General features: G+C 41.0%; 2 protein-coding genes across 2 annotated transcripts in view; one reads left to right on the top strand and one right to left on the bottom strand.

Annotated features, from left to right (window-relative positions):
- Positions 1-3,955: 3,955 nt before the first annotated feature.
- Positions 3,956-6,238, top strand: ppp1r3db (protein phosphatase 1, regulatory subunit 3Db). Its single transcript, XM_083770989.1, has 2 exons — positions 3,956-4,071; positions 4,271-6,238. The coding sequence occupies exon 2, from the start codon at positions 4,282-4,284 to the stop codon at positions 5,209-5,211; it is 930 nt and encodes a 309-aa protein (XP_083627115.1). The 5' UTR covers positions 3,956-4,071; positions 4,271-4,281; the 3' UTR covers positions 5,212-6,238.
- Positions 6,239-8,354: 2,116 nt separating this feature from the next.
- Positions 8,355-13,557, bottom strand: part of phactr3b (phosphatase and actin regulator 3b) — a gene marked incomplete at its 5' end in the record, with an annotated part of 36,572 nt that continues 31,369 nt past the window's right edge. Inside the window, 5 exons of the mRNA XM_083771176.1 lie at positions 8,355-8,892; positions 10,029-10,105; positions 10,502-10,642; positions 11,564-11,625; positions 13,347-13,402. Coding sequence (XP_083627302.1) covers positions 8,877-8,892; positions 10,029-10,105; positions 10,502-10,642; positions 11,564-11,625; positions 13,347-13,402 — 352 coding nt within the window. The 3' untranslated portion in view covers positions 8,355-8,876. The remainder of the gene's footprint in view (positions 8,893-10,028; positions 10,106-10,501; positions 10,643-11,563; positions 11,626-13,346; positions 13,403-13,557) is intronic.

Raw genomic sequence — 13,557 nt, forward strand, 5'->3', positions numbered from 1 at the left:
AACATAATGGCTCTTTGCTGAAGTGAGAAACCGGATGCAGGCAATGGTGTAGGCCTACTATTGTTTTCACTGTTATTTCATATGGGCAATAAATATATTGTTTTGAAATTGGAGTATCTCATTACTTTTATGGGGTTTAATACAAACTTTAAATGTATTTATTAATTTGCCACTTATGAAAGCCTAGAGTCGTCAATTTTGCGTTTCTTTATTGCCCTCTTCACGTGAACTCTTTGTTACATTAAGTTGAACTGAAGTTGATAGATTTATTTGACATTAGGTTTAAAGGAACGTGGCGTCGACATGGTTCACAGAACATCACATCAAAAAAAGTCTGATTTCCGTTATGGTTTTGGACAAACAAAACAAACGCGTGAAATTATATTGTCGCTATTGAGTGGAAACATGTCCAAAACTTTTACTTTTCAGGAAATGGAATGAAATTCATCAGAAATAGTGAAAATATCTGCAAGCTCACATAGTTTTGCTTGCCACTTGTACGTCAAAGTAAGGCATTATGTGACGAAAAAACTACCGGTAGTTGAAGTGGTGGTTTCTGTCCGACAGCGATGACATAAAACAACCAAGAACTATTTATAGTACTAAGGCCCAAACCGCACCAATGACCTCACGGCACCAATTTGTATAGTTTCGTGAAACCATTATCCCCAATGGCAGTTGCAAGGAGGCAAGGTTGTCATAGCATCCCAAACCCTTCACGTCTTGTGCAAGGACGCGCTGTGATTGGCCAGTAGCCACTTTGAATCGCTCTCGCCAGAACATGATTACTATTAGGGTTGCAACTCGAACGGCACTGAGTCGGCTCAATCGAACTTCGCAATGTTCGGCACGTCAACTCTCTTTAGCTCACTCGTGGTGCCTCGTGGCTCAAGTTCTCTTGAGCCACCGCTGGCTTGTGCCTCCGTTGAGGTAAAAAAGTACTTTATTAACCAAAACACACGCATGTCTTTTGCGGGAGGAGTGGAAGTCTACGTGACCTGGTCCTCTTCTTCACTTCTACGGTGGGCGGTGGCCATACCGGAGTGAATACGTTTGTAAAGCATGGAAAAATACAAACTTGCAGAAAATGGTTTTTCTCCCATTTTTACTTATAACGTTTTTTTTCACCGGTAGTTGTATGTCCCGAGTTGTCAAACCGTATGGTCCAAGACAAGTCCAACCGAGCCGAAAAGTTTGAAAAAGCAAATCCTTTTTGTCCAAAAAAGGCTTTTTCGGTAACAACCTGAGGTCCAAGCTATCCAATTGTCCTAGTCTAACTGCAAAGTTACTCAAAAAAATAAACTCTGGACAGTTGGACTGAGAGATAAATGCTCTGATGATAATCACCTGAGAAGGGACCAAATTGTAGGTTTGGGGAATTCGGCATGTGTAGGCTGGGGTTTCCGTGGCAATCAATTGGCTCAGGTAGAGCCTGGAGATTGTGTGGGGGCTTAATTAGGCCTGGGCTACACCCAGATGGATCTTTTTCAAAACGGATATTTTCCTCTGTTAAAAACAATCCCTACCACACTTCTACAGGTTTTTGCAGGCCGACACTATGTGAGCTCTATTACCTGGCTTTCCCGATAAACCTAATGCTAACCCTATTGATTGATGAATTTCTGTCTTTTGATCCAATGATTAAGGGCGCCATTTCAATATTATGTGATATAATTTCAAACTCGAGGCCCACACTGTCTGAAGTATTGGATTAAAATTCTTCTTCTATACACAAGTCCTCTCTTTGTGCACGACATTGCTTAGTGCAGTTTAAAATAGTCCATAGGGCTCATATATGTGGCTAAACTGGCTAGTATTTATCCTGACGTAACTCCTACCTGCGACCTAAGTGCAAGAGCGGTGATGCAACTTTGATCCATCTGTATTTTTGGGGAATGTGTTCAATACTCTATCCAACATTCTACATCAAAATCTAGACCCAGACCCCTTAATGGCTCTCCTTGGCACTGCTGGAAGGGATGATGACCTTCCTTTAACACGCATAGTGTCGTATGGTCGACTTTGCCTTATTGCTCGCTAGGCAAGTCGCGTCCGCAACCTTGTGAGCTTGTAGAGTGGCTATTTTCTAGGTGTATAAATAAATATGTCACTTTATAATGTAGGCCAATATATAGGACATATTCGGGAACAGCATTCAGTCAAGGGTGTGCCCTTTGCCTTTAAACGGGAGAGAGATGTGCCATATGCACGATGCGCTTTGCGACCGGACATGACCCACGTATACTTTCTTCTTGATGCGATTGCATTCACAGTAGTCTCTCTCTCTCTCTCACCTATATTATAGTAAAAATGATATGTGCTAATGAGCGGTGACGTCATTGTTTCTCAAAAGTTCCATTTCGCATGACTACACAACTCCACTGATCCGGATATTTTGGAAAATCTTGTGTTTTGAAAAAGCTCCATATATGTGTAGCCCAGGCCTTAGGCTCATTAGATCCACTGGCAGAGCCTGACCAGAGCCTCTTCTGGTGGTTCTGGACAACCGTCTATCCGACCGACTAAAGACACTGCACTCCCTGTGGTGGTGTGGAACATGTGTGTCGAATTTGAAGTCGGTGGGGCAAACAGTTCTCAAGTTACAGTACGTGGATTACAGACGTACGTACATACATACATACAAAGATTCTGTGCATTTATTGCGACTGTAGGTCACCTCCATCTCCATATATGGAGCTGTCCTGTTCCATTATGTGATCCCACCCCACCCGTCCTTCATCTTCGATGTATCCATTTTGAGTTTTGACTGATATCTGTCCATCCAAAGTTATTAGTGCAACCCCCGGCAGCCGGTGAAAACTAGAGTTCTCAACAGGCCCGAAACGTAAAGCCTGGTGGTCCTACCTGGGCCCTCATCAAACCCTGTACACTCAAGACACGGCCCCCGCTGTCACCCTTAGATCTCTATATATGGAGCTGTCCTCTTCTGACATTCCTTATGTCGATCTGAACTCATCAAACGCTGTACACTCAAGATACGCTCCATATATGGCCAGTACAGAATTCATTCCTTATGCCAAAGTACCAGCGCTCGCCCAGCAGTCTGCCTGGGTGACCTTGCCTGGGTGACCTTGCCTGGGCAATGTCGCCCTAAATGGCGAGATCGCTTCTCGCCCTCAGGGCGTCTTACTGGTTGTAAGACTAGACCTGTGCCCGTCGGGCACCGGCCTTCTTGGGAACGATGCAAGTTGGGAACAATGAAAATTGGAAATACATAACCCACCCTAGTATGCAATTCCCGTTATATCCGTTGTCATAGCACCCGTTTAAACTGGTGCTATCTCTGTGTAAGTCCTTGTGCATGGTAAAGGTCTGTGTCGCCACATATGTGTGGAGAATGTCTGAAGAGTGTAAACTGACTGTGAAAAGTGGACTGACTAAGGCCAAAACTGCACCAATGATTCGCCATTCAACTCATGTAGTTGCATTGTCCTTAAAACTGTTTCGTTGCAAGGAGTTGCATTGTTGCGGTTTGGGCCACAAGAGTATAGTGGGAGCCATGGAAATCTCTTAAAATAAATATTTGGAGCATTGTTTTGGTTTTTTTCTATACTGCCAAGGTGCCTTTTACCCCATGGGGGTATAAACTGACCTATATACCACGCTACCAGCTGTCTTAACCTTTCATGTTGGTATAGGCACTATATGAATTTAAGGGATGCTTTAGGAAGTAATAAATACTGTACATAGCATAGCAGCTCCAGAATCTGCTATAAATATTCACACTACACCTAACCCCGTTAGGGTTCATGTTATATGTCAAATGCTGAGCTCAAAGAGTGGGTCCACCCACTTCCATCACTGAACAAGTCGCTCATAAGTAGCCTGGCACAGCCACACTTCACCCTCCCCTATTGTATATGCCCGAGGCGGAGTGTAGTAGCTCTGCAGTCCCTCTATTAGTGTTTAGATCAAGATCCTCTCAGTTACAGCAGTCGACATCATCTCAGTTACAGCAGCTTAAACGTTTTTTCCCTGGACTACCGATGTCTTGCAGAGCTGGGATTTTTACAGTTATGTGGTCACAGCTGGGATTGCAACAACATTAAGGTTTGGGAGAAGTTTGGCGCCTGCGAGATTATTTAATAGGAATTATGTTTTAACCCACCCCCATGTTAAAATGCCAGTTTTATTGACTAACATTTGTTAGTTGTATGTCAACATTTTATGTACATGCTGTGTTGAAGTCTGATTGATTATGTCATGGTTACTCAAAGTAAGGTTTCTCAAAGTAATCTTATCCATGCAGGTTGTATAAACATGGCTGGGGCTTGTGGAGGATGGCAGGGGAGGGCTTCTACTGAGGAGTCCAGGACACATTCTCCTCAGTTCATCAGTGGACCCAGCAGTGTATCTAGCACTGAAACCGCCACCATCCGTCTCAGGGACATTTATAATCCCAAACCTGAACCTGTCAAAGCCCCGGTCCGCATCCGCCCTCCAAGTCCCAGAGCTCCTTCTTCGGCAAAGAGCCCTGTGTTAAGGCGCAGCTTGTCAAGCGATCCACCCACTAGTCCTATCATCAGGAGACGTGCCCAGTCTCTTCCTTCATCCAAAGAGAGGAAGAGGGAGGCTAAGAGTATGCAGGTACGCTTTGTGGATTCCATGGGCCTTGAACTAGAGGAAGTGAAGTTCTTCAAAGTCGGCGAGAAACCCCTGATACCCCCATATGTCATGTACAGATTACTGATGAGCTCTGAGCTGGCCTTTGGAAAGTCATTGGAGCTGTCCCTGCCTTACTTCAAGCCTTGCTTCTGCGACAATAAGGCAGCACAGTCTGACTTCTTGAAGTGCGTCCAGAGCCAGAGGGTATGTCTAGAACAGGTCCAATGCTCAGAGCTGGGGATATCAGGCACTATACAAGTGCTTAATTTAGCTTTTGAGAAAAAGATCAGAGTGCATTACTCTTTCACCAACTGGCGGACCTGCACAGATACAATGGCATCCTGGGTATCAACTATATGCCGAGGGGAACCTGACTCACCAGAGACTGATAGCTTCTGTTTTCGTCTTCCTGTGCCGCCCTTCATTTTGCAGCCTGGTGCTGTTTTGGAGTTTGCCATCTGCTATCAAGTGGAAGGATCCACCTACTGGGACAATAATGATGGGCATAATTATAAGCTTTCGTGCCATAGCTACAAGGTGACTGTGCCAAGAGAGTGTGAGGATAGCTTGCTGCACTTTACATGAGTGGCCAGATGGGAGTAGCCTGTCTAATGAATAAGATTGCAAAATGGAAAATGGAAATTATTATTTGGCCTTTGACATTTTCAACTTCGAGCAAATATAATATAATTGTGTTTTTTCGAACATGACCCACAGGAGCTGGCCCAATTCTTAGAGCCCATGCTTTGTTTTGTCAAGGGGCTCACATAGATTATAGGGAGAAATATTGGGTCACACTCACCTCTGGGACACTGGTTTAAGTTCAACTGGCTTCCTTAGATTCCAGACAGTGCTGACCTTTCTGTGAACGCTTTCCACTCACATGAGTGCCCAGATTCCAGAGACATTTCTGGCAGGTTGCCACATTAGGCAACATACTTATAACTCACTGCTGCTGAATGGTGCACATGGCCAGCTTTGAACTGAACATGAGAGCAGTGTGTAAAAATATATCCACCATGTTCATGTACACAGCAGCAGTGTGTTGTTGTTGTTGTTGTTGTGTCCTTGAGCAAGGCACTGAACCCACATCTGCTGCTCATTAGCGGCACACTGCTTCTAATGGTTGTGTTAAATGCGGTGCTGTAAGTTGTTTTTTAGGTCTAAGATGTATAAGGTTCAACAGAAAATAATTATAGATTTTTGTTTGATTGTTTGTTCATTGGAGTGTCAAGTAAATAACTATATTGTATTGTCATTCATATGAATGAATCCTGGTGGACTGTTGCTCATGTATAATTATAATACAGTTTAAAATGTAATCATAATAACAATAATTCTATGCCCATTTTTGTATGCACATACAGTGATGTGTATAACTCAAACATTGTTGGTTTGATACAAAAACGTCCTGCCGTACACTGACCGAATCAATGAAAATATCAATAACTATGAGATTTCTCTGAGTCATCAAAACAAGGTTATTGTATTTCAATATAAAATACTGCTGTTATACTATATGACAATAGTTTTTTACTCTGAATGACACATATCACTACGGCCCACAAATACTCATTTGGCAATAACAAGAATGACCTTATGAACTATTATCAGCAGCAAAATAATTATCCTTATTTATAAGTTATAAAACTCTGTAAAGTAACAGGATATGATGTTTAAAAACTCCCTTTCTTAGTTATACCCTAACCGCATACTTGTTAGGGCCTAACAGGTATGCGGTCAGCTGTATGGCTGGCTCAGGGAAGAGGACGCCCCTGCCTTGCATAGTCCCGTGGGAGGCAAATATCAATGATTGGGCATGGGACACAAGCTAAGGCTTGATCACCCTTTAGCTGGCCACCTTTGATGAGGGTGTATAGTTGATTCAAAGGCACACTACTGAGGATGTGTCCCAAAATTGACATCATACCCTAGTTAAAAAATACACCTCCTAATGCCACTCTTAACATCAAGGCAATCTCATGTGAGCCCACACCATCTATTGGCACAATGGACAGTCTTAACATCAAGTCCCATGTTTTATGATTCTAACTGCAGTACAATAAAACATTAACTGCTGTGTAATAATGCAACTTAATGTTAAGTGTCATCCACCCAGCTTTATTACGGTATCAAATAGTGTTGCTGACACTCACCATAAAACCAATAGCCAGTCTTTCCTCTCTAGCAAATTATTTGGGTTCATGTCTGTGTCACCGAGCCATAACCTATGTACAGTTTAACGATTATGTTGTAAATGTTTTAAACTAGTGAAAACTTGGGATAACAAAGTAGTCTAATTGGGAGCTAGCCAGGTGAGGATCCAGATAACTAGAGAGGCAGCTGAGGAGCTAGAGACAAAGATACTTTCATTCAACATAACTTTGTGGTATAATGTGACAATTCTGTTCTGCTGAAGTACAAAAGTGTGCATGATACTGAAGGATGAATTTATTTGATACATAAAGATACATTTAGCTGTAATATCTATCCCTTGTTCAATTAAAAATAAAAATATATACTGCAGCTCATTTCATTATTTCAGTACTAGTCCAAGATAACTGTTAGCACTAGGTGGCAGTATTGACCAAATCTAAGTCAAGTTCCAAAGAAATGGAAGGCTAAAATGTCCCTATCAGAGAACCTGTTTTTCCCTGAAGCACTGTTGCTTCTCTATTGCCTAATTAAGGTACCGCACAGGTGTGCTAGGGTTTATCGTATATTCAGTTATTTTTTATCTTGATACTTTAATATATTATTCATTTTAATTTGTTTTGTTGCTACAACGTTTTTTTCACTCTTGTGTAACTATGGGATGTAACAAATACAATCTTAAATCTTAATCTAATAACCATGGCTCTCAGTTGAAATGCATCTCCTGGTCTCTTGTTCATACCCTTTTTGTTTGCTTGAAATTATTTCTGATACTGATATTTCAAGTGTGTGTTCGTGTGTGTGTGCGTGCGTGTGTGTGCGTGCGTGTGTGCGTGTGCGTGCGTGCATGTGTGCGTGTGCAACAGTAGCCTACTGAAATTGACTGCGGTAGATATTGTTGAATGATGTGCTGTTAATATTTAATATTTTCATTTCACTGAAAATTTGTAAATGGTTAACTGGTATAATAATACTGTATTTTCATGTAAATAAATGTTCTATTGAAGAGCCTCTCCATGAATTTAGTCAGTGTGCAAATCTTTTTTTATATTGGCACATAGGCTTACTATTCGGAAAGAAATTGTGAGCACACAGCACAGCAGCCAAAAATGCACATAGTGAAATGTGTGTACTGTACAGTAGGTGTGCGTGTGTGCACTGCAGGTGCCTTCTCTTGGCTTTCATGACTACTGGTCTGTAAGTGTGAGGATCACCCGGAAGTCAGGATATCCCACGTCCCACGCCCATGAGAGCATACTTTCCTCCCACACAGACACTGTTCTAAAGGCTCACTGCCCACTACGAGCCCTATAGGACGTCCATCCTGTTACCAATCAACTCATTACTCCAGTCAGTGAGGGGTCCTGATGTCAGTTACTGTACAGAGTGACTTACACTGAGCCTGCCATCTGTTTCTACACAGTGATATATATAAATCTGTGCTGTGTAAAAACAAAACATAAACCTTTATTAATGTATCACTAAATATTGTTTAGTCTGTCAGATGTAATTTAGAAACCCCATTAAAATCATACCACACACAGACAACATTTCTTACAAATTCAAAACCTGTATTGTGCAGACAATAAATAGTGCTTACAAATCGATTTTTTTTTTGTCTTCTACACAGACATGTTTTTTCCATTGAAGAACATGTACACAATCAATATGAAACTGAATCAACTCAATCAGTGAGACCCAAACACATCTTGGGATGTGACTAATGGTACTGGAGTGGGACAGATAGTCGGTCACATGCACATTTTCTTCACTACCATCAAAAAGGCCATCTTTCAAAAAAGTCAGTTAAAAAAAAAGTCTTCATTTTTTTCTATGGTGAATATGACCATGTAACTCCTGCTCCTCTGAATAGGTGGAAAAAAGGTAAGGAGATGTTCCTCTGAGCGTTAAGTGGAGCGTGCTGCATGCACCTCCCTCTACCAGCAGCTCCGAATCTGGAGACATAGCCTCCATGGTTCACTGCACCCAAATATCAGGACACCCAGGGACTCATGGGCTAGGGCACTGGAAGACTCCATGCAAGGTCTTCTTTGACAGAACCAGACATCAGCAACTCTTCACAGAAGAAACACTTGCTATGGCCTGTGGAACCTGCCAAAGGAGAGGAAAATAATAGAATTTGTTAGTGTCGATATTTTGTTCAACCGAAATCCTATTTATTGCCAAATGGCCTTGAGTTAGCACTAATTAACAGCACAGTGCTGTTAATTAGTGCTATGTACAAATTTGATCTTAAAGCCTTATTTTTTTCCTTCAGTGTTATACAGTTACTTGACTGTATAACGCTATCCAGTTACTGTACTAGAAAGATGAAGAAGGCTTTGGGCCAAAACACAACATTTGTTTTGTATGCTGCCTTGCCAATTAACTAAAAGTGCCTGAAGGAATTTTCTGAGAGTGCTAGAGTTTCTAGACTGTGCACCCAGTAAAATGTTAAAGAAACTTAGGCAGTGCAACTCAGAACAAAACCAAGGCAAATTTAATTCAACCAAGTTCATTCAGATGGCTAGTTAAACATTGAAATTAATTAAAAAACTGACGACATTTCAGCGTTCACAGATTTTGAATTTGAACAATAACAATTAATAAAATAATGATTTCTAGCAATCATCATTTTTATTGCAGCTAAAGCAGAGAGACACATGAGAGCATGAGAGAGAAATAAATGAACAAAAAAGCTGTATGTAGGGCCAAATGCGCGTGCATGTTTACGTGCACAACTGGTGCAGTCTATTCTAGGTACAGCCCACATGATGTTGCATTTTGCCCAGTCTGGTTCGTGACCTAAAATGAGTTTGCCACCCGCCCACCCCTGTCTTGAATTATACTAATTCACAGGACACTTTTTTTAGCTCCTTATAGAGAGCCAACATATAGCGTAAGCAAAACATAAGCTAAATCTGTGCACACATTCATTATATTTGAAGGGTGGCGCAAAAGGCTCCAGCGTTCTTATCTCCAGAGGGCTGTGTAGCTAAATCTGCACTGTCCATTCTCACTGATCTGAAGGTGTGTGTGTCGAATACTCAATGTGCAACATTCTTTGCACACTCTGACCTTGTCTCTGATGAAAAGCCACATGGTGGAATACTTGCACCCTGTCTTATTTCTATAGCTTCCTACTGAGCCTACAATTATTTGCCCTTTTATGAGATTTTTTTGCCTTGATCCTTACAGTAATCACCAAACACCCAACAAAAAGTCCCAACCCAGTCATACCCACTGACCTTGTCAGGTGTTTACTGGAAGTATGAACTTCCATCTCATTACTTTTGAACTCGTTCAGCTCCTTCCTTATTGCTGCCTGTAGAACGAAAAACAACAGCCACAACAAGCATGAGCAAAGGCGCGTCCCATTATATGTAAATGCACAGATGTCAAAGCTATTCAAATGAAGACGACCATAATTATATTTATCCAATGAAAATTGTAAAAACGACAACAACAAAACATCTGAGGCTTATAAGATAAATATAGGCCAGCTTTTCAGAGTTTCAATTGAGCAAAATGTCAGTGACATACAGTAGCATCAACAAAAATGAAGCCATCAGCAAATAGAACAAGTTCAGCTGCTGCTTCACATCACGTATATATATTGGGCTCATGGTATTTATTAAAAAAAAAAATGGCATTTTCTGAAACAATAGCCTGACCTCAAAACAGAGATGCACCATAGAGATGTCTTGTGAGTGTACTGTACCTTGTCAGAAGCAGACAGTCTGGTCCAGGGCTTGTCAGCCCGCCTGTCATAGCCCTCTGCTTTGGCAACCTCCACATAATCACTGAAACGAATGAGGATCTTTCTGTCCCGCAGCTCGTCCACTGTTGGCCTCTGGTTAAGCTGAGAAAATGAAAAACAGATGAGAATAGTGCTAGAAGAGATTGCTGTAAAGTCAAACCTGTTATATAATTTAAATAAAAAAATAAGTGATGGTAAAACTAATAACTGAAGCACTGAGAAAACTGTTGCGCCTTTCTTCGTCCTTTTTTTTCAAACTTGACTACGGTAGCGGTGGTCTCAAAAACATAAGGGAAACTTTGACAGGAAAAGACTCGCTCACCGTATAGAAAAACTTAGGACTTAGGATTATTATTTATTTTTTATTTTTATGGTGTCTGTACTCATGGTGCAATTAAAAAGCAAACGTTTCGGTCCTAAGACCTTCGTCAGTGCTATATGGTAAAACGAATAACAAATATAAATTGTAAAATAAAGAATTTAAACTACGGTATATATTAAGGTTTGAACTATACCAGAATCAAGTTTGAGGTTTAAACTATAACATTTAAAAGGCAGATGCTATATATAGTTGCCGACAGGTGCGTAGGACAAAAGGATGGTTCAACTGCATACTATGAAAAAGGCCCTGCACACTGTCTAGTTAGTACTTCAAAAAAGTATTATACCAAACAACATTTAGGTCTAGACAGTGTGTTATCATTCACCTTTATCATTGTATGGGGTGTGGCAAACCAGGGGAAACAGCCAGGCCTATTCCCCACAGAATGAGGCTGGGGGAGGTGATAGAGGGAGTATATCACCCTGTACAGGTATTGCAGCCAATGGGAGCCTGCATATTGAGGTTTATATTGAGTTTTACAAGGCTGTATGTACATTGAGGTTTGAACTCTACTTAGCTATATATGTGTGCATGTGTTTCAGAGCATTTGAGTTGCAGCTTCAGTGGCCCAGTGTAAATGTGCATGTCTAGGTCAAATGTCTGGGTCACAACTCACAAGTCATTCACACAGTAATCCTTACCTTTCTATTGAGCCGCTGTTTGATCTCTCTCCTCTCCTCTTGTTCAGTCTGGTCATTTCTTTCTGTTACATAAAGTGTAAAGCCACATATCAGAAAATCGGAAATGAGAGAAGGGTGTGTGTGTGTGTGTGTGTGTGTGTGTGTGTGTGTGTGTGTGTGTGTGTGTGTGTGTGTGTGTGTGTGTGTGTGTGTGTGTGTGTGTGTGTGTGTGTGTGTGTGTGTGTGTGTGTGTGTGTGTGAGAAAGAGAGAGAGAGAGAGTAGAGAGCGAAAGAGATTGACGGATTGACAACGGATTGACCTCATGCTTCCTCCTATCATAGAAGGAAGCATGAGAGGAGTCCAAGCCGCTTCGGGAGTTTCCCCGGTTGGACGTAGTGTAGCGCGTGGTAGGAACATTATTCCAACCAGTTAAATGTTATGTCATTGTTAAGTTCTTCCACTGCCTGTGCACATCATGTATCCACTTTTTTATTTGTATTCCTTGACGGCAGTCGGCAGCTCAGACTACTATTGTCCTAATAGCAATGGAACCAAAATAATGTTTGTTCTTTTGCATGCACATGTGACAGCTAATGATGAAAATAGACAGCTGCTCTGGGTCAGGCTGACAGGTGCAATGTCTGAAGTTGGAGTCATAAGAGCTACAAAAAGCCAACAAATAGCTTTCAAGCTTCTTAAATGAGTCTGAAGAAGTCACAGTAAAAGCAATCTCAGAACCCATATTTCGAGAGACTACAGTAAAGGTGACATGATCGCTCGTGAAGTTGACTGTGCTCAGTGTGCTGCATTCTAGATTTGACTTTGTGTGGCTTTGTGGATGTGAAGTGTCATGAATAGGATTCGGCACAAGCATGGGGTTAAATTTGTTCTACTGCTATGCCACCAAAATGTGGAATGCCCTCCTTCAAAACTGCCATAAAAGAGCACCTGTCTGCAATTTTTAACTGGTCCTAGAAAAGTCTAAACTTGACATCTGAAATGACCCCCAACCCACCTCCTATATATATATATTTCTTTGTATCATCTCTTCTTTTCTCTAATCATGTAGATAACCAAGAATTCTAATCATGTTCTTGTTTTTTTGTTTTGTTGTTTTGTTCTTCTACTGCAATCGTGTTTTCTGGATATTCTATATCTCTTGTACAATGTTTCATTATATGATTTACATAGATAGAGGCCTCGTATAAGCCCCTTGGGCTTTTCTGCCTCAGCCTAGCACTTTACCCGTCTTATATTTATATGTTCACTGTGTTGTTTTTTTATATTGTGCTGAATAAATAAATACAAAATACAAATACAATGCTCTACAGTTACTAGTGTTGATGATGTCTTGTATATCCTATTATTTTATATTATTGTACTGTCTGTCGTTAATATTTTGATGAATTTAATACACATGTAGGTCCACAATGGAAACAATTCCTTTGCAGCTTTTTGGGGTTATATATATATGTATATCCTAATCATACTACCACTGTAGCCTACTGTGCAAACAGTTAATAAAGTATTCAATCAATGAAAATTAAAATTAAAATAATTTGCTGATCTTTGACATTTATAAAGAACGCCAGGACATAAGCCTATACGCTGGTGCTGACCAATCACAGTAGACCTACGCTTGGATGTGAACCCATAGATCGAGATGAAATCTACGTGAAATATCTTATCTAAAATGATAAAGGCTATTTATATTTACTTTTGGTCAACCACTCTGAAACTTCGGACTATTATGCCAATAATATCGACGATTAAAATAAATAGACTACTCAGTAGGCTACTCACGCTTCAAGATGTTTCGACTCTCAAGTTCTTCCACGGCTGGCCTCTGGCTGAGTCTCCTACGAAAAAACACCAAGATTACGTTCTGGACCATTTTGATCCAATTTTACTCCCGCCAAAGTCACTGCACAGTCTTTCAATAGTGCTCACATAAATGTGTAGGGCACCACGATCTACACATTTTACATGGAAACAATCCCACGTCCCATCTTGA

The sequence above is a fragment of the Protomyctophum parallelum genome (assembly GCF_964188405.1).
Source record: "Protomyctophum parallelum genome assembly, chromosome: 8".
In the NCBI taxonomy this organism is placed as follows: Eukaryota; Metazoa; Chordata; class Actinopteri; order Myctophiformes; family Myctophidae; genus Protomyctophum; species Protomyctophum parallelum.

Bases quoted from the DNA above. Each gene is read 5' to 3' on its own strand.
- ppp1r3db (XM_083770989.1), top strand. From the start codon at position 4,282: ATGGCTGGGGCTTGTGGAGGATGGCAGGGGAGGGCTTCTACTGAGGAG.